This window comes from Gouania willdenowi, chromosome 18, assembly GCF_900634775.1.
Source record: "Gouania willdenowi chromosome 18, fGouWil2.1, whole genome shotgun sequence".
NCBI lineage: Eukaryota > Metazoa > Chordata > Actinopteri > Blenniiformes > Gobiesocidae > Gouania > Gouania willdenowi.
Window position 1 is genome coordinate 357,416 of NC_041061.1, and position 19,274 is coordinate 376,689.

General features: G+C 35.4%; 1 protein-coding gene across 2 annotated transcripts; it reads left to right on the forward strand.

Moving 5' to 3' along the window:
• The first annotated feature begins 593 nt into the window (after nt 1–593).
• Nucleotides 594–12,367, forward strand: tec (tec protein tyrosine kinase). Of its 2 annotated transcripts, none has more exons than XM_028473980.1 (17): nt 594–666; nt 2,106–2,285; nt 2,361–2,465; nt 2,530–2,611; nt 3,049–3,177; nt 4,605–4,657; nt 4,780–4,976; nt 7,776–7,841; nt 8,603–8,657; nt 8,742–8,824; nt 9,288–9,424; nt 9,490–9,564; nt 9,635–9,806; nt 10,103–10,319; nt 10,391–10,574; nt 11,304–11,461; nt 12,060–12,367. In XM_028473980.1, the coding sequence occupies exons 2-17, from the start codon at nt 2,148–2,150 to the stop codon at nt 12,171–12,173; spliced, it is 1,965 nt and encodes a 654-aa protein (XP_028329781.1). In that variant the 5' UTR covers nt 594–666; nt 2,106–2,147; the 3' UTR covers nt 12,174–12,367. The 2 variants fall into 2 exon arrangements, with proteins under 2 accessions (XP_028329781.1, XP_028329782.1); XM_028473981.1 differs by having other exon boundaries at nt 2,364–2,465.
• Nucleotides 12,368–19,274: the final 6,907 nt, after the last annotated feature.

Genomic DNA, 19,274 nt, shown 5'->3' on the forward strand with positions numbered 1-19,274 from the left:
TAACATTTTTTTAAATGTTCAAAATGCCATTTTATTTAATAGCGTTATTATATATTGTTTTAATATATTCTGTAAGACCTTGAAAAAGCTTATGGAGTGTTTATTTTAAACTAAATTTAATGTGATTAAACGGTTTTAATAATCACGTCGAAGATTCTCCTCAAAATAGATAAATAAAATATATAAATAAAAAGACAATACATTTAAAAAAATATAAAAACATATAAATCAGATAGAAATCTACAAAAAACTTAGAAAAAAACATTTAAATAAAAAATTATATATATATATATATATATATATATATTTATTTATTTATTTATTTTTTTTATTTTGTTTGAAGATTTAAAAAAAGTTTTACCAAAATAAAAGCTTCTGCCATGTTTTTAGTGAATACATTCAGGTTAAATTCAACTTTTTTTAAACTAATTTATTATTTAACATTTAAAAAAAAACGTTTAGTTGAATTACTTTATTTATGTTTTTAATATATTCTGTAACACCTTTAAAAAGCTTATTTTAACCTGATTAAACGGTGTTTTTTGGTGGTTTTTATGATCGCGTTGAACGAGGAAGTTTGTGTCCGTGCGCGTGTCCGTGCTTCATTTCCTGGGTGCACGCGGATGAACGGAGAAGAATCCAGAAGAATAGAAAGACTTCACAGAGGTCAGAAACCTTCATTTATTCATCATTTACACGTTTTAATCAATATTTACAACCCAGCGCTGCTTTTAGCGGCTTTTTCTAACACCGGAAATGGACCAAAAACGGTAAAAAGAATCCTAAATATCACATTTTAATCCTGTAGGTTTGATAGAAAAGCACGTGCTGATCCTCACTGCTCTAAAACACGACATTTAAGGCACGTTTTCACCGTTAAAGTGTTTTTAAAGACGTTTCAATGCAGTAAAAGTTCAATCAAATCACTTGGAAATCAGTGCGCGGGCACGCGGCTCGCGCTCCAGGGGCGCGCTTTAAAAAAAAATAAATCACGTTTTAAGGATTAAAATGGGTTAAAATGTGTTCTATTTAACCACAGTGATGAAAAAAGATTTTAAAGACGTTTTATGTAGTAAATGTTGAAATAAGTGACGGAGCAGGTGCACGAGCAGCGTGCACTTATATTTACATGTAATATTAGTTCATAGAGAATAAGAACAACCAGAGCAGGCTTTAATAAAAGTTAAAATAATAATACTCTCCGGTTTGGTTTTATGGTCACTAACACAATGTGTAAACAACACAATAGAATTATATAGAACTAGAATTAAAATAGAATAATTATAAATATGAGCAAAACATCTGCTGGTATAGTTACAGATTTTTATTATTAATATTTAATGAAGAGAAAACATGTACAATGATTGTAAAAGTTGTTTCACGTTCATTATATCTTTTTATTATTAACAATATTATTAATAATAATAATAATTTTATTTGGGGGCCGGTGCAATTTGGCACCCCTCCAGCAGATGGCGCCCTAGGCAGCCGCCGAACTGTTGGCACATATCTGTGAAGTGTTGGTGTGTGCGGTGCGCACACGAGTGTAGGTGTGTGCGCGCAAGTGTATTGGTGTGTGCGGTGCGCGCACGAGTCTTGGTGTGTGCGGTGCGCGCACGAGTGTAGGTGTGTGCGCGCAAGTGTATTGGTGTGTGCGGTGCACGCACAAGTGTAGGTCTGTGCGGTGCACGCAAGTGTATTGGTGTGTGCGGTGCGCGTACGAGTCTTGGTGTGTGCGGTGCGCGCACGAGTCTTGGTCTGTGCGGTGCGCGCACAAGTGTAGGTCTGTGCGGTGCACGCAAGTGTATTGGTGTGTGCGGTGCGCGCACGAGTGTAGGTGTGTGCACACCGCACAATAACAAAAAGAACAAGAACATAAAACAACAAAACACACCAAATGAGAGGAAAATACACAAAACAACAAACTGTTGTTTCCTGTCCTCATGCTCTGATTGGTCATTAGTCTAACTCTGATGTTAATGTTGGTAATGTTTGTGGCTCCGCCCCCTGTGGTAAAGTGCATCTCAATGATAAATAAATATAATATTATTGATTAAATGTTTGGCTTTATGAGAATCTGATCAGTGTTTTGTGTCATCTCTCAGTCAAACCCACCAATGGGCTAGAAGCTGGTGGGCGGCGCCAGGATGAGTTCTGAGCTGCTATTGGAGGAGAAGCTGTTCAAGCGTTCGCAGCAGAAGAAGAGAACGTCTCCTCTGAACTACAAAGAGCGTCTTTTCGTCCTCACCAGCAGTCAGCTGTGCTACTATGAGGGCAAGGCCACGGTCAGACAGACAACAGGCCACTCCCACCGACAGGCCACGCCCACCAACTTCAGTAACTAATGTTTGTGTCCACAGAAGAGGTTGAGGAGAGGCTCCATAGAGCTGAGTCATGTCCGCTGTGTGGAGGTAGTGAAGGGCGGTACAGAGAACATGCCCTGCCTCTACAAGTTCCCCTTCCAGGTCCGCAGCACCTGCCACGCCCCCTTCCTTGTTCACACGCTAACCCTAGGCTCCTCCTCCTCAGGTGGTGTATGACTCCCACACGCTGTACGTGTTTGCTCCCAGTGAGAACAGCAGGAACCTCTGGGTACAACACCTCAAACAGGGTGAGAGCATGAGGTCACCCACTCCCCCACTGTTCACCCTAGTGTTCACTAGGGTTAGAGTGCAGCGAAGGCGTAGACAAAATAAAACCTTAGCTCACCTCTAGGGCTGGGCCATATGGCCTTTTTTAAATGTCTTGTTATTTTCAAACTATATCACGATATATATCTTGAGATGATGCTTTGATGCATACCATCCAATCAGAACGGCAATATTCAATATATATTAATGTTTTCTCTGTGGTGTCATTTTCCCCCTAACTATTATAGCATAGCGTACCTGTTGGTTTCTTTTTTTTCAAACCCTTAAAATAGTTTAAGTTAGTTAAAACCACGTCACTTTGTGCACATTAAAAAAAACTTGGTTGTGTGTCTGTGTGTGGTTGTGTGTCTGTGTGTGGTTGTGTGTCTGTGTGTGGTTGTGTGTCTGTGTGTTACAGCGATCAAAAACAACGCTGTGGTGTCAGTGAAGTTTCACCCTGAGTTTTGGCTGGAAGGTTCATGGTTGTGCTGTCGTCAGGCAGAGAAAACGGCTCCAGGCTGTGCAGAGTACCAGCTCCACTCTGATGGTAGGAGCTAATCACAGCGCTCGTTTTATACTGTATACACATATGGTACTATTGTATACTCTATATACATTGATTATATACTTTAAATACATTATTATATACTTTAAATATGTTATTATATACTTTAAATATCTTATTATATACTTTAAATATGTTATTATATACTTTAAATATGTTATTATATACTTTAAATATCTTATTATATACTTTAAATATGTTATTATATACTTTAAATATCTTATTATATACTTTAAATACGTTATTATATACTTTAAATGCATTATTATATACTTTAAATATGTTATTATATACTTTAAATATCTTATTATATACTTTAAATACATTATTATATACTTTAAATATGTTATTATATACTTTAAATACGTTATTATATACTTTATATACGTTATTATATACTTTAAATATCTTATTATATACTTTATATATGTTATTATATACTTTAAATATGTTATATACTTTAAATATGTTATATACTTTAAATATCTTATTATATACTTTATATATGTTATTATATACTTTAAATATGTTATATACTTTAAATACGTTATTATATACTTTATATACGTTATTATATACTTTATATACGTTATTATATACTTTAAATATCTTATTATATACTTTATATACATTATTATATATTTTATGCACACATGGTACTATTATATACTCTATGTACATTAATTATGTACTTTATATACATTATTATATATTTTATATACATTATTATATACTTTATATACATTATTATATATTTTATATACATTATTATATACTTTATATACATTATTATATATTTTATATACATTATTATATACTTTAAATATGTTATATACTTTATATACATTATTATATATTTTATGCACACATATGGTACTATTATATACTCTATATACATTAATTATATACTTTATATACATTATTATATACTTTAAATACGTTTTTATATACTTTATATACATTATTATATATTTTATGCACACATATGGTACTATTATATACTCTATATACGATAATTATATACTTTATATTCATTATTATATATTTTATATACATTATTATATATTTTATGCACACATATGGTACTATTATATACTCTATATATGATAATTATATACTTTATATTCATTATTATATATTTTATATACATTATTATATATTTTATGCACACATGGTACTATTATATACTTTGTTAGGATTTTATCTTTATATAATTTATCATAATTTATATACACTGGGGTTATCTTTATATACATGTATTACATACTTTATATGAACTGATTCTATCTATATAAACATTTATTATATGCTTTATATACATTTATTTTATTCTTTATATACATGTTTGTTGTTTAGTTTTTATTAAATATGCTTATTGTGTGTATTTAATTTTTTACTCTTGGTGTCAGGTTTTAGGAAACCGTTACCTCCCATTCCCAGAAAGGAGCTGAAGGACGCTAAGGTGAGTGCTAGCAGCTAGCTACACATTAACACTGCATTGCTGAAAAGGTTGTTTTTCTGCTTCCTGTGTTTAGAGGTCAAAGGTCAGAGTTTTAAAGGCTCACCTGTGTGACTCTGTTTCAGCCTGTGAACCCTCGTCCTTTAGCTCCTCCCACCTCCAGCTGTACAGGTGAGGAGGAGGAGGAGGAGCAGGTGGTGGTGGTGGCTTTGTACAACTTCCCAGGAACTGAACCTCACGACCTGAGCCTGGTCCAAGGCTGCGAGTACCTGGTCCTGGAAAAGTGTGACGTCAACTGGTACAGAGCACGCAACAAGCACGGGTAGGTAGATCTAGTATGGGTAGGTAGATCTAGTATAGGTAGGTAGATCTAGTATGGGTAGGTAGATCTAGTATGGGTACGTAGATCTGGTACAGTAGGTAGATCTAGTATGGGTAGGTAGATCTAGTATGGGTAGGTAGATCTATTATGGGTCGGTAGATCTATTACGGGTAGGTAGATCTAGTATGAGTAGGTAGATCTATTACGGGTAGGTAGATCTAGTACGGGTAGGTAGATCTATTACGGGTAGGTAGATCTAGTATGAGTAGGTAGCTCTATTACGGGTAGGTAGATCTATTACGGGTAGGTAGATCTAGTACGGGTAGGTAGATTTAGTATTAGTATGTAGATTTAGTATGAGTAGGTAGATCTATTACAGGTAGGTAGATCTATTATGGGTAGGTAGATCTAGTACGGGTAGGTAGATCTATTACGGGTAGGTAGATCTAGTACGGGTATGTAGATCTAGTACGGGTAGGTAGATTTAGTATTAGTATGTAGATTTAGTATGAGTAGGTAGATCTATTACAGGTAGGTAGATCTATTTCGGGTAGGTAGATCTAGTATGGGTAGGTAGATCTAGTATGAGTAGGTAGATCTGGTACAGGTAGGTAGATCTAGTATGAGTAGGTAGATCTAGTACGGGTAGGTAGATTTAGTATTAGTATGTAGATTTAGTATGAGTAGGTAGATCTATTACAGGTAGGTAGATCTATTTCGGGTAGGTAGATCTAGTATGGGTAGGTAGATCTAGTATGGGTAGGTAGATCTAGTATGGGTAGGTAGATCTAGTATGAGTAGGTAGATCTGGTACAGGTAGGTAGATCTAGTACGAGTAGGTAGATCTAGTACGGGTAGGTAGATTTAGTATGGGTACGTAGATCTGGTACAGTAGGTAGATCTAGTACGAGTAGGTAGATTTAGTATGGGTACGTAGATCTGGTACAGTAGGTAGATCTATTACGGGTAGGTAGATCTAGTATGAGTAGGTAGATCTATTACGGGTAGGTAGATCTATTACGGGTAGGTAGATCTAGTGCGGGTAGGTAGATCTAGTATGAGTAGGTAGATCTAGTACGGGTAGGTAGATCTATTACGGGTAGGTAGATCTGGTACGGATAGGTAGATCTGGTACAGGTAGGTAGATCTAGTACGGGTAGGTAGATCTATTACGGGTAGGTAGATCTGGTACAGGTAGGTAGATCTAGTATGAGTAGGTAGCTCTATTACGGGTAGGTAGATATATTATGAGTAGGTAGATCTAGTATGGGTAGGTAGATCTAGCAGGGGTAAGTAGATCTATTACGGGTAGGTAGATTTAGTATTAGTAGGTAGGTTTAGTGTTAGTAGGTAGATTTAGTATTAGTAGGTAGATCTAGTATGGGTAGGTAGATCTGGTACAGGTAGGTAGATCTAGTACGGGTAGGTAGATTTAGTATTGGTATGTAGATCTGGTACAGTAGGTAGATCTAGTATGAGTAGGTAGATCTATTATGGGTAGGTAGATCTATTACGAGTAGGTAGATCTATTACAGGTAGGTAGATTTAGTATTAGTATGTAGATTTAGTATGAGTAGGTAGATCTATTACAGGTAGGTAGATCTAGTACGGGTAGGTAGATTTAGTATTAGTAGGTAGATCTAGTACGGGTAGGTAGATTTAGTATTAGTAGGTAGATCTAGTATGGGCAGGTAGATCTATTACGGGTAGGTAGATCTATTACGGTTAGGTAGATCTGGTACAGGTGGGCAGATCTAGTACGAGTAGGTAGATCTATTATGTGTAGGTAGATCTGGTACAGGTAGGTAGATCTAGTATGAGTAGGTAGATCTATTACGGGTAGGTAGATCTGGTACGGGTAGGTAGATCTAGTACGGGTAGGTAGATCTAGTAGGGGTAAGTAGATCTAGTACATGTAGGTAGATCTATTACGGGTAGGTAGATCTAGTAGGGGTAGGTAGATCTAGTACATGTAGGTAGATCTAGTACATGTAGGTAGATCTAGTTCGGGTAGGTAGATCTAGTAGGGGTAAGTAGATCTAGTACATGTAGGTAGATCTAGTAGGGGTAGGTAGATCTAGTACATGTAGGTAGATCTAGTACATGTAGGTAGATCTAGTACATGTAGGTAGATCTAGTACATGTAGGTAGATGTAGTACATGTAGGTAGATCTAGTACATGTAGGTAGATCTATTTTTGTGTATTTATATTGTCATTTTGTGTGTTTTTTAGTCATGTTGGATTTTTGGAGTCGTTTGTATTTATTAATGTTTTTTTTTGTTTGTTTATTTTTCAGTCTTTTTCTGTGTTTTTGGGTCCATCCTATGTTACTTTTTTGTCCCTTTTTGTACTTCTCAGTCATTTTGTGTGAATTTGTTGTCATTTTGTGTATTTTACTCTATTTTGTTTGTGTTTTTGGCATTTTTACTGTCTTTTAGTGCCTTTTTGTTGTTGTGATGTATTTTTGTCGTAATTTGTGTGCATTAATGTTGTCCTTTTGTGCATTATTCAATGTTTATATGTTTTTTGGGCAAATTTTTGTGTGTTTTTCTGCAGTTGTTTGTGTGCTGTGTGAGCATTAAGTAGGAGAACTCAGACTCTGTGACTCTACCTGCTGCAGGTACACATGAGGTGACCTTTGACGACAAAGCAGGGTTGTTTATTGTCTGTACACATTAACTGTTCAGTGTGATTACAGCTCAGAGCACAGCGACACCTAAAGGACAATACTGGTATTTATTGAACTGTTAGGTCTTTAATTTGTGTGTGTGTGTGTGTGTGTGCGTGTGTGTCCACAGAGAGGAGGGCTACATTCCTAGTAACTACGTCACAGAGAAGAAGTGTGGGAACCTGGTGCAGTGTGTGTGAGTGCTCATCATTAAAAACTCTTTAAACACACAAGTAGAAAATACATTTAAAAGCAATAATTCATACTTTTATGAAGATAGTTCAGGTTTATAATTATTGAGCAAACAGGATATGGAAACTCTTCAGTGAGGAACGCAGACATCATCGGCTAGGTTGAATATTTGACCATTTACATGTAAAGTGTACGTGTAATGAATTAATGTCTTTGTAGATCAGCCTAAACAAGACTCAGTGTGACAATTACCCATCATGCTTTGCGTTCTCAGTTGGCACTACTAAATGGTCACTTTTAGTAGTGCCATGCTAACAGCTCTAGCTGAAAGACGATATGTAATGTTGACCTCAAAATAGCGTCGTACTAGGTTAATGCTATTGCTTGGCTAGTGCTAAGTTATTGCTAATGCTAGGCTAATGCTATTGCTTGGCTAGTGCTAAGTTATTGCTAATGCTAGGCTAATGCTAATGTTTGGTCAATGCTACATTAATGTTATTGTTAATGCTATTGCTAGGTTCATGTTTGGCTAATGCTGTTTCTAAGTTAATTCTATTGCTAGGGTAATGCTTGGTTATTGCTAGGCTAATGCTAATGCTAAAACATTTTAAATGCAATATCTAAGCTGTTTTTCCATTGGGTTACCGACCCCGACCACTTTTTTGGACCCTACAACGCCGCTTGCGGCCTTAATTATAATAACTTTTTGAATGTTGTAATTTGACATTTAACATTTGGACAAATGCTGCTGTTTTTTGTTTCTAGTTGGTACGTTAAACATGTGAACAGGAACAAAGCTGAGGAGCTGCTGAGGAAAGAGGTCAGTAAAGCTCCCTGATCAAACAGCTGCTGCTCTGAGCTCATGGCTGAGTGTGTGTTTGTGTGTGTGTGTCGCCCCCTGCAGGACAAAGAAGGAGCATTCCTGGTCAGAGACTCCAGCACTTCTGGAGCTTACACCGTGTCTGTGTTGACCAAGTCCAGTGAAGGGTAACCACATGTTCCCTAGAATGGACCTCAGTCCACCACCCCAAAACAATTGCTCCTAAATCTGTAACCCAACAAGTTAGAAGAAGTATGAGCCCCAACAACACACTACACAAAATAACCCAGAAACCACACAAAGCAACGAAAAAATGCACAAAATGACAACAATATTGCACAAAAAGATTACAAGGATGTGCAAAAAACTGAAAAATATGCAAAACTACAGTTACACAAAAACAAGAAAACACTAATGGAGAGAAAAATATGCAAAATAACAACAAAAATCAACAAAAACTCACACAAAGTGACTCTAAAAACACATAAAAAGGACAACAAACCATCACTTAATGACATCTTTGGTCTACACACTGATCCTTGGTTCTGATCCTGACCTCGTTGTGGACTGTTCCAGTCTCAGTGTCTCTGGTTCTGGTCTAGATTTGAACTGGTTCTGGTCTTGTTGCAGTGATGCAGGTCCAGCTATTGGACATTACCACATTAAGGAGACGTCAGGTTCCTCCCCTAAACTCTTCTATCTGTCTGAGAAGTTACGGTTCAGCTCCATCCCAGACCTGATCCAGTACCACCAACACAACGCGGCAGGTAAACCACAGTCTGGGTCCTAATCCATGACGTAAGTGACATTAATCCTGATTGTGATCCTGAAGGTCTGGTGGCCCGGCTCAGGTATCCCGTGGGTAAGCAGGAGAAGTCTGCTCCATCCACAGCCGGGTTCAGCTACGGTGAGTCCACCTCGGGGAGCGCTGGGCACCACTTTTTAAAACTCTGATGTCTGACGTTGTTTATCTGCAGAGAAGTGGGAGATTGACCCCAGCGAGCTGACCTTCCTGAAGGAGCTGGGTAGCGGCCAGTTTGGAGTAGTGAGGCTGGGCATGTGGAAGGCCCGGTACAGGGTGGCCATCAAGGCCATCAGGAGGGGGGCCATGCTGGAGGAGGACTTCATAGAGGAGGCCCGAGTCATGATGTGAGAACAAGTCGCATGTGTTTGGTTAGCTTAGCATGTAGCGAACAGTCCCACTTGTTTTGTTGCTACATGCTAAGCTAACTCACTATTCCCAATGTTGTGTTTGAAAGCATTGGGAACACACCAGTAGACAGAGAGAGGTTAACCATTTTGGTAACCCTATTACCTCAAACACTGTTTGAAGGAGCTTAGCATGTTTGGGTTAGCTTAGTACATAGCAACCAGTCCAACATGTTTAGTTAGCTTAGCATGTGGGTCACCCACACTACCAACACAGTGACCTTTGACCCTAGCAGGAAGCTGTCCCATCCTAAGCTGGTGCAGCTGTACGGGGTGTGCAGTCAGCAGCGACCCCTGTACATCATCACAGAGTTCATGGAGCGAGGCCCCCTGCTGGACTTCCTGTGGCAGGGCCGTGGGGCCCTTAGCCTGGGCTCCCTGCTCAGCCTGTGCCTGGACGTGTGTCAGGGGATGGAGTACCTGGAGGCCCACGGCTTCATCCACAGAGACCTGGTACCACAAGGCTAACCAACCACAACTAGCTGACCAACCAGAACTAAAACGTCTCTAATCTCTTCCTGCAGGCAGCCAGGAACTGCCTGGTGAACGAGGCCCTGGTGGTGAAGGTGTCCGACTTTGGCATGGCCAGGTACGTTTTGGACGACCAGTACACCAGTTCATCTGGAGCCAAGTTCCCCGTCAAATGGTCGCCGCCCGAGGTTTTCAGCTTCCGCAAATACAGCAGCAAGTCGGACGTGTGGTCGTACGGTGAGCTAATGACAAGCTAACACTTAGCCACCAGCTAACATGATCACCAGCTCATTGTAAACACCCCCCAGAGTCACTCATCACCATCTCTTGTCTGTGTGCGTCAACTACTTTAATCTAGTCAATGAATAATGCAGTCATGACTCAACACTATATCTTGCAGAATCCCAACTCGGCACATTTCTATAGAAGCATGACTCGGCACATTTCTGTAAAATCATTTCTCAGTGTATCTCTACAGAATCATGACTTTGCATATTCTCTGGAGAATCATGACTCAGTATTTGGAATGTCACGGTATTGACAATATTGCAATACCGCGGTTTTAAAAGTGCCTCGATATTGTCTTGTTTTTGTCACGGTATAAAATAATGAGCCGTTGCACTTAAAATTAAGTTTTTTGGTTGGCCGTAGCGGACCTTTTTCAGAGTACACTACAGGTACCCATAATGCATTGCGGCTCATAGGTTACAGGCGTGAGGACAGAGGTTAAAGGAAACAAAACGGATGGTGGCAGCTAGCAGAGCGCGTTTATAGAACCTGTGCATGACGCAGCGGCTACAAGTCAGAGGAGTGCAAACCAGGTTAGTTTTACCCTACTGATGGTGTTCTCTGTAGAACCATGACTCAGCACATTTTGTAGAATGCTGACACGATACATCTCCAGAGAATCATGACTCAGCACATCTCTGCAGAACCGTGACTCATCACATTTCTGTCTGTGTCCAGGCGTGCTGATGTGGGAGGTCTTCACCGAGGGTCAGATGCCCTTTAAGAATCACAGCAACCTTGAGGTGGTTACCATGGTAACGCAGGGGCACCGCCTCCACAGGCCCAGACTGGCTCCGCCCACCATCTATGACATCATGATGCTCTGCTGGGTCCGGGTTAGTTTACAGTTATAAACTATTTATCTGTAGCATAAGTCTGTATGTATTTTAAATTAGTTTTATTTATTAAATATACATTCATGTTTTTATGTTGTAGTTTTTTTAGTTTAATGTAGTTTTAATTGTTTTAGTGTCGTCTCGTATATTTTTATTGTTAATCATGTCATTATTATCTAGTTTTTGTTTTGTTTCGTTGTTTTATTATTATTATTATTTTTTTACCTCATTTGGATATTGTTTCTGTAGTTTTAATGTGTATTAGTCTTTTTATTCTAGTTTATTGTAGTTTTGTTTTATTGTAGATAACGTATATTTATGTCACTTTATTGTAGTTTAATGTGGCTTTATGACATTTTATTCTCATTCATGTAGTTTTATGACATGTTTTTGTTGTTTTGTGTAGTTTTATGATATTTTATTAAAGTTTGTATAGTTTTAATGTAGTTTTATGACATTTTATTAAAGTTTGTGTAATTGTAATGTAGTTTTATGATATTTTATTAATGTTTGTATTATTTTATTGTAGTTTTATGACATTTTATTATAGTTTGTGTAGTTTTAATGTAGTTTTGTGTGTTGTGTGTTCTTTCTGCAGAGGGCGGAGCAGCGTCCGTCCTTCAAACAGCTCTGCCTAAAGATCTCAGACATGTTGGAGAGCGAAGCCTCCTCAGTTTGGACTCATTTGACCTGCAGTGAAGAGGTTAACTAAGAACACAGGTGGTCACAGTCATTGTTAAAATGGTTTAACAGAGAACTTCAATGAAGAAAAGATGACAGAAAATGTAGACTTAATAAAATAGTGTTAAAGCTACAGTAACAACATAATATTGCACATTTTTGCACACTTTGAAACATGTAAATATTAGAATAATAAAGGTAAAGGTTCTTCATATTTACTGCAAATAGAGTCAACATCAATCTATTCTTTATACGTCTGTGTGACAAAGGACAGGAACAGATCTATTTTATGTCTATAACATCTATTTTTTTATACATCTATAACAGATCTATTCTATATACATCTGTGACAAAGGACAGGAACAGATCTATTCTTTATACATCTATAACAGATCTATTCTATATACATCTGTGACAAGGGACAGGAACAGATCTATTCTTTATACATCTATAACAGATATATATACATCTGTGACAGGGGACAGGAACAGATCTATTCTTTATACATCTATAACAGATCTATTCTTTATACATCTGTGACAGATCTATTCTATATACATCTGTGACAAGGGACAGGAACAGATCTATTCTTTATACATCTATAACAGATCTATTCTTTATACATCTGTGACAGATCTATTCTATATACATCTGTGCCAAGGGACAGGAACAGATCTATTCTTTATACATCTATAACAGATCTATTCTATATACATCTGTGACAAGGGACAGGAACAGATCTATTCTTTATACATCTATAACAGATCTATTCTATATACATCTGTGACAAGGGACAGGAACAGATCTATTCTTTATACATCTATAACAGATCTATTCTTTATACATCTGTGACAGATCTATTCTATATACATCTGTGACAAGGGACAGGAACAGATCTATTCTTTATACATCTATAACAGATCTATTCTATATACATCTGTGACAAGGGACAGGAACAGATCTGTTCTTTACACATCTATAACAGATCTATTCTATATACATCTGTGACAAAGGACAGGAACAGATCTATTTTTATACATCTATAACAGATCTATATAAATCTGTGACAAAGGACAGGAACAGATCTATTTTATACATCTATAACAAATCTATTCTTTATACATTTATAACAGATCTATTCTTTATACATCTATAACAGATCTATTCTTTATACATCTGTGACAAAGGACAGGAACAGATCTATTTTTATACATCTATAACAGATCTATTCTTTATACAGCTATAACAGATCTATTTTTTACATATCTATAACAGATCTATTCTATATACGTCTGTGACAAAGGACAGGAACAGATCTATTTATACATCTATAACAGATCTATTCTTTATACATCTGTGACAAAGGACAGGAACAGATCTATTCTTTATACATCTATAACAGATCTATTTTTTACACATCTATAACAGATCTATTCTTTATACATCTATAACATCTATTTTTTACACATCTATAACAGATCTATTTTTATACATCTAAAACAGATCTATTTTTTACACATCTATAACAGATCTATTATATATACATCTGTGACAAAGGACAGGAACAGATCTATTTTTATACATCTATAACAGATCTATTCTATATACATCTGTGACAAGGGACAGCAACAGATCTATTCTTTATACATCTATAACAGATCTATTATATATACGTCTGTGACAAAGGACAGGAACAGATCTATTTTTTATACATCTATAACAGATCTATTCTTTATACATCTGTGACAGATCTATTCTATATACATCTGTGACAAGGGACAGGAACAGATCTATTCTTTATACATCTATAACAGATCTATTCTATATACATCTGTGACAAGGGACAGGAACAGATCTATTCTTTATACATCTATAACAGATCTATTCTATATACATCTGTGACAAGGGACAGGAACAGATCTATTCTTTATACATCTATAACAGATCTATTCTATATACATCTGTGACAAGGGACAGGAACAGATCTATTCTTTATACATCTATAACAGATCTATTCTATATACATCTGTGACAAGGGACAGGAACAGATCTATTCTTTATACATCTATAACAGATCTATTCTATATACATCTGTGACAAGGGACAGGAACAGATCTATTCTTTATACATCTATAACAGATCTATTTTATATACATCTGTGACAAAGGACAGGAACAGATCTATTTTTATACATCTATAACAGATCTATATAAATCTGTGACAACGGACAGGAACAGATCTATTTTTATACATCTATAACAAATCTATTCTTTATACATTTATAACAGATCTATTCTTTATACATCTATAACAGATCTATTCTTTATACATCTATAACAGATCTATTCTTTTTACATCTGTGACAAAGGACAGGAACAGATCTATTTTTATACATCTATAACAGATCTATTCTTTATGCATCTATAACAGATCTATTTTTTACATATCTATAACAGATCTATTCTTTATACATCTGTGACAAAGGACAGGAACAGATCTATTTTTATACATCTATAACAGATCTATTCTTTACACATCTATAACAGATCTATTTTTTACACATCTATAACAGATCTATTTTTTACACATCTGTGACAAAGGACAGGAACAGATCTATTTTTTACACATCTATAACAGATCTATTCTATACACATCTGTGACAAAGGACAGGAACAGATCTATTTTTTACACATCTATAACAGATCTATTCTATATACATCTGTGACAAAGGACAGGAACAGATCTGAAGAACAAACGACCTTTATCAGTGTGAAACCACGGTTTGAGAACCTCACATTGATTAAAGCAGAGATTCCTGTGAATGAGTTTTTATTTTCTTTCTAATTCTTCTTTATTTCCTGGACTCTGAATGAAAACAGTGAGTAGATGATGTAATGACTCACTTTTATTGATCAAAGTAGTTTCAGTAAAAACACCAAAACTTCCTTTTACCATTAATGTTTGTCCTTCACTGTTTTATGATGTTTTATTAATGTTTGTATAGTTTTAATGTAGTTTAGTTAATGTTTAACCTTCACTGTTTTATGATATTTTATTAATGTTTGTATAGTTTTAATGTAGTTTAGTTAATGTTTATCCTTCACTGTTTTATGATATTTTATTAATGTTTGTATAGTTTTAATGTAGTTAATGTTTATCCTTCACTGTTTTATGATATTTTATTAATGTTTGTATAGTTTTAATGTAGTTAATGTTTATCCTTCACTGTTTTATGATATTTTATTAATGTTTGTATAGTTTTAATGTAGTTAATGTTTAACCTTCACTGTTTTATGATATTTTATAAATGTTTGTATAGTTTTAATGTAGTTTAGTTAATGTTTATCCTTCACTGTTTTATGATATTTTATTCATGTTTGTATAGTTTTAATGTAGTTTTAATGTAGTTTAGTTAATGTTTAACCTTCACTGTTTTATGATATTTTATTAATGTTTGTATAGTTTTAATGTAGTTTAGTTAATGTTTAACCTTCACTGTTTTATGATATTTTATTAATGTTTGTATAGTTTTAATGTAGTTTTAATGTAATTTAGTTAATGTTTAACCTTCACTGTTTTATGATATTTTATTAATGTTTGTATAGTTTTAATGTAATTTAGTTAATGTTTAACCTTCACTGTTTTATGATATTTTATTAATGTTTGTATAGTTTTAATGTAGTTTTAATGTAGTTTAGTTAATGTTTAACCTTCACTGTTTTATGATATTTTATTCATGTTTGTATAGTTTTAATGTAGTTAATGTTTAACCTTCACTGTTTTATGATATTTTATTAATGTTTGTATAGTTTTAATGTAGTTAATGTTTAACCTTCACTGGGCTGGAAACTGTTATAAAGAAGACTTCCGTCCTGGGACACTTCAGTCTACATGAAGCCTAGCTGGTAAGTCTGACTCTATGTATATATATATCTGTGATTTAACTCCTCATAACAAACATTATACATATCTACAACCTCATTCTCACTCACTTAACCATTCATGTGCACGCCATTTAATACAGACTATCTATATAATAGAAGTCTATCATCAATAATCTACATGTAATTACAATTAATCTAATTATAGATTTGATCATAGAAATACATTTATATATCTATCTGATATTACTTTATAGATATATGTAATTATGACTATAGAAGTTACTTTATAGATATATGTAGTTATGACTATAGATGTTACTTTATAGATATATTTAATTATGACTATAGAAGTTACTTTATAGATATATGTAATTATGACTATAGAAGTTACTTTATAGATCTATGTAATTATGACTAGAAGTTACTTTATAGATATATGTAATTATGACTATAGATATTACTTTATAGATATATGTAATTATGACTATAGAAGTTACTTTATAGATATATGTAATTATGACTATAGAAGTTACTTTATAGATCTATGTAATTATGACTATAGAAGTTACTTTATAGATCTATGTAATTATGACTATAGAAGTTACTTTATAGATCTATGTAATTATGACTATAGAAGTTACTTTATAGATATATGTAATTATGACTAGAAGTTACTTTATAGATCTATGTAATTATGACTATAGAAGTTACTTTATAGATCTATGTAATTATGACTATAGAAGTTACTTTATAGATATATGTAATTATGACTATAGAAGTTACTTTATAGATCTATGTAATTATGACTATAGAAGTTACTTTATAGATCTATGTAATTATGACTATAGAAGTTACTTTATAGATATATGTAATTATGACGAAGTTACTTTATAGATATATGTAATTATGACTATAGAAGTTACTTTATAGATATATGTAATTATGACTATAGAAATTACTTCATAAATATATGTAATTATGACTATAGATATTACTTTATAGATATATGTAATTATGACTATAGAAGTTACTTTATAGATATATGTAATTATGACTATAGATATTACTTTATAGATATATGTAATTATACATAGTAACTTCTATAGTCATGTCTGTAATTACAGTTTGGACTACTGTTAAGCACGTGACTGAACTATGGAAGCTCTACATGGACAAAAACACAAGAACTCTTCCCACAAGGGGCAGTACAATAATATTCCATTTTAGTCAGTGTACTGTATTTACTTCTTTTTACAGTCTGGTATTTACATCAGATATTTTTTTGACCAGCAGATGGCGCTGGTAACCCAGTGTTCGGTTGACATTTTTTTATTTTAAATTTGAATTTGAATTACTCTATTAATTCCTGAAGGGAAATTACATTACTCTGTTATTTTTAGAGACATGTTTCTCACACACACAGACCTGAATCACACACATGCACAAACGTGAACATGCATGAATGGAGACATGTCAGAGTGAGGCTGCTTTTACAATGAAGGGAGCGTACCAGAGCAGTGTTGGGGTTTGGTGCCTTGCTCAAAGGTACTTCGACAGTGCTCGAGAAGTGCCCTGGCACCTCTCCAGCTACCAGAACAACTTCCATATTTTTTGGTCTGCATTACATGCAGCTATTCCAGCAGTAAAGAAGGGATGCTATGCTAGCAGACAGAGCTAATAGAACAATGTGACTTGTACAGATATTCACATAATATTACAGATATTATTTCAGTGCTAAAGGGGTAAGGAATGATTTCTGAACATGTTTAAGAGTAGTAGGCGATTGTATTTACAAACAAATGCATGACTGGATAGATTACTGGAAATGCGCCCTGCAGTTTTGATGCGTGCAATGTACAGTAACATGCTAGTGGGGTTGCCAGGTTGGGGGCCTCCTAGTGGCCAGGGGCCCTAAGCAGCCACTAAGTCTGCGTATAGGCTGGGCCGTCCATGGGTGTGAGTGGAGGGAAACTGGTAAGTGATGCACTGCAGTCTAACTGGGTCAGTAATGAATCAGGTTTGGGTGTCATTTATTTTTGTTGTGTTTGCAAACTTTTAAAGGTGCAATGCGTAGAATTTTCAACTTTTAAATATGTCTTAAATACCTAAAATAAAAAAATGTGATTGTTAATAAACATGACAGCTGTTATGCTATATGTGATTTTTTCTTTTAGACTACAGTTATATATACAGGAATAAATATTGCCGGCCAGGCCAAAAAAATATAAAAATATATATATATATACATGGGCCCGCCGAAAGCATTTCTGTGGTGTAACAGAGAATGTTGTCACCTGTACATTCAGTGGTCAGGACCAAATATGGTGGAAGTGTTGCTTTTACTCAATCATATACCACCTGTGTAAATCAGATGCCCCGCCTGTTTTTGAAGATTGGTTGAGGGAATTTATTGGAGTACTGCACATTGAAAAACTTAGATATGAAATGTCAAGGAACCTGCATTTATTTTATAGCACGTGGAAACTTATTTTAGGGTATTTAGAACTTTAGATGACCCCCACTATATTTCATTGTTTTGTGGCTAGATTGTGGATATTTTATTGATGTAAATAGCCTTATTGTTGGTATTGTGTATTAAGTTTTGTGTTTTTGTTTTATCCAGGTGTTTGTGTTTACGATGAATTCTGGACTGTATCTTCATGTACTCTGTGTCTGACTGTATGTCTTTCTCTGTCTAAGTCACATGTAAAATGTTAAATATCATAAATAAATTGGTGTTACGGCTGGTGCCTCATGGCCTGGCCTTCCTCCCTCTCACAGTAAAGTTTCACTTGATGAAACTTTACTGTCATTGCACAAAGTACAGTCCAAAGAAAACGTTTTGCATCTAACTTGAGCAAACAAGTAAAGTGGTCAGAAAATGCCTAATGTCCAGTTCATGCAGTCCACACTTACATGGATATGATGAGGAGCCTCAGGAGGAGCGATCAGCTGTTCATCTTCTGGGCCAATCCCCACAAGCCTGTTACTAAGCAACGCCTGTCACACTGGGTGGTGGAGGCTATTGCTTTGGCTTACTCCAGAAGGGTCTGCAGCCGCCTACGGGTCTGCGTGCACACTCGACTCGGGGTCTTGCCACATCCTGGGCTTTGTTCAGGGGAGTGTCTGTCCAGGACATCTGTGCGGTGGTGAGTTGGACCTCGCCCCTCATGTTTGTCTGCTTTTACATCCTGGACATTTTACTGTCTTGATGTTATCAGACTTCAGCCCTGGGGGCTATACTGCTC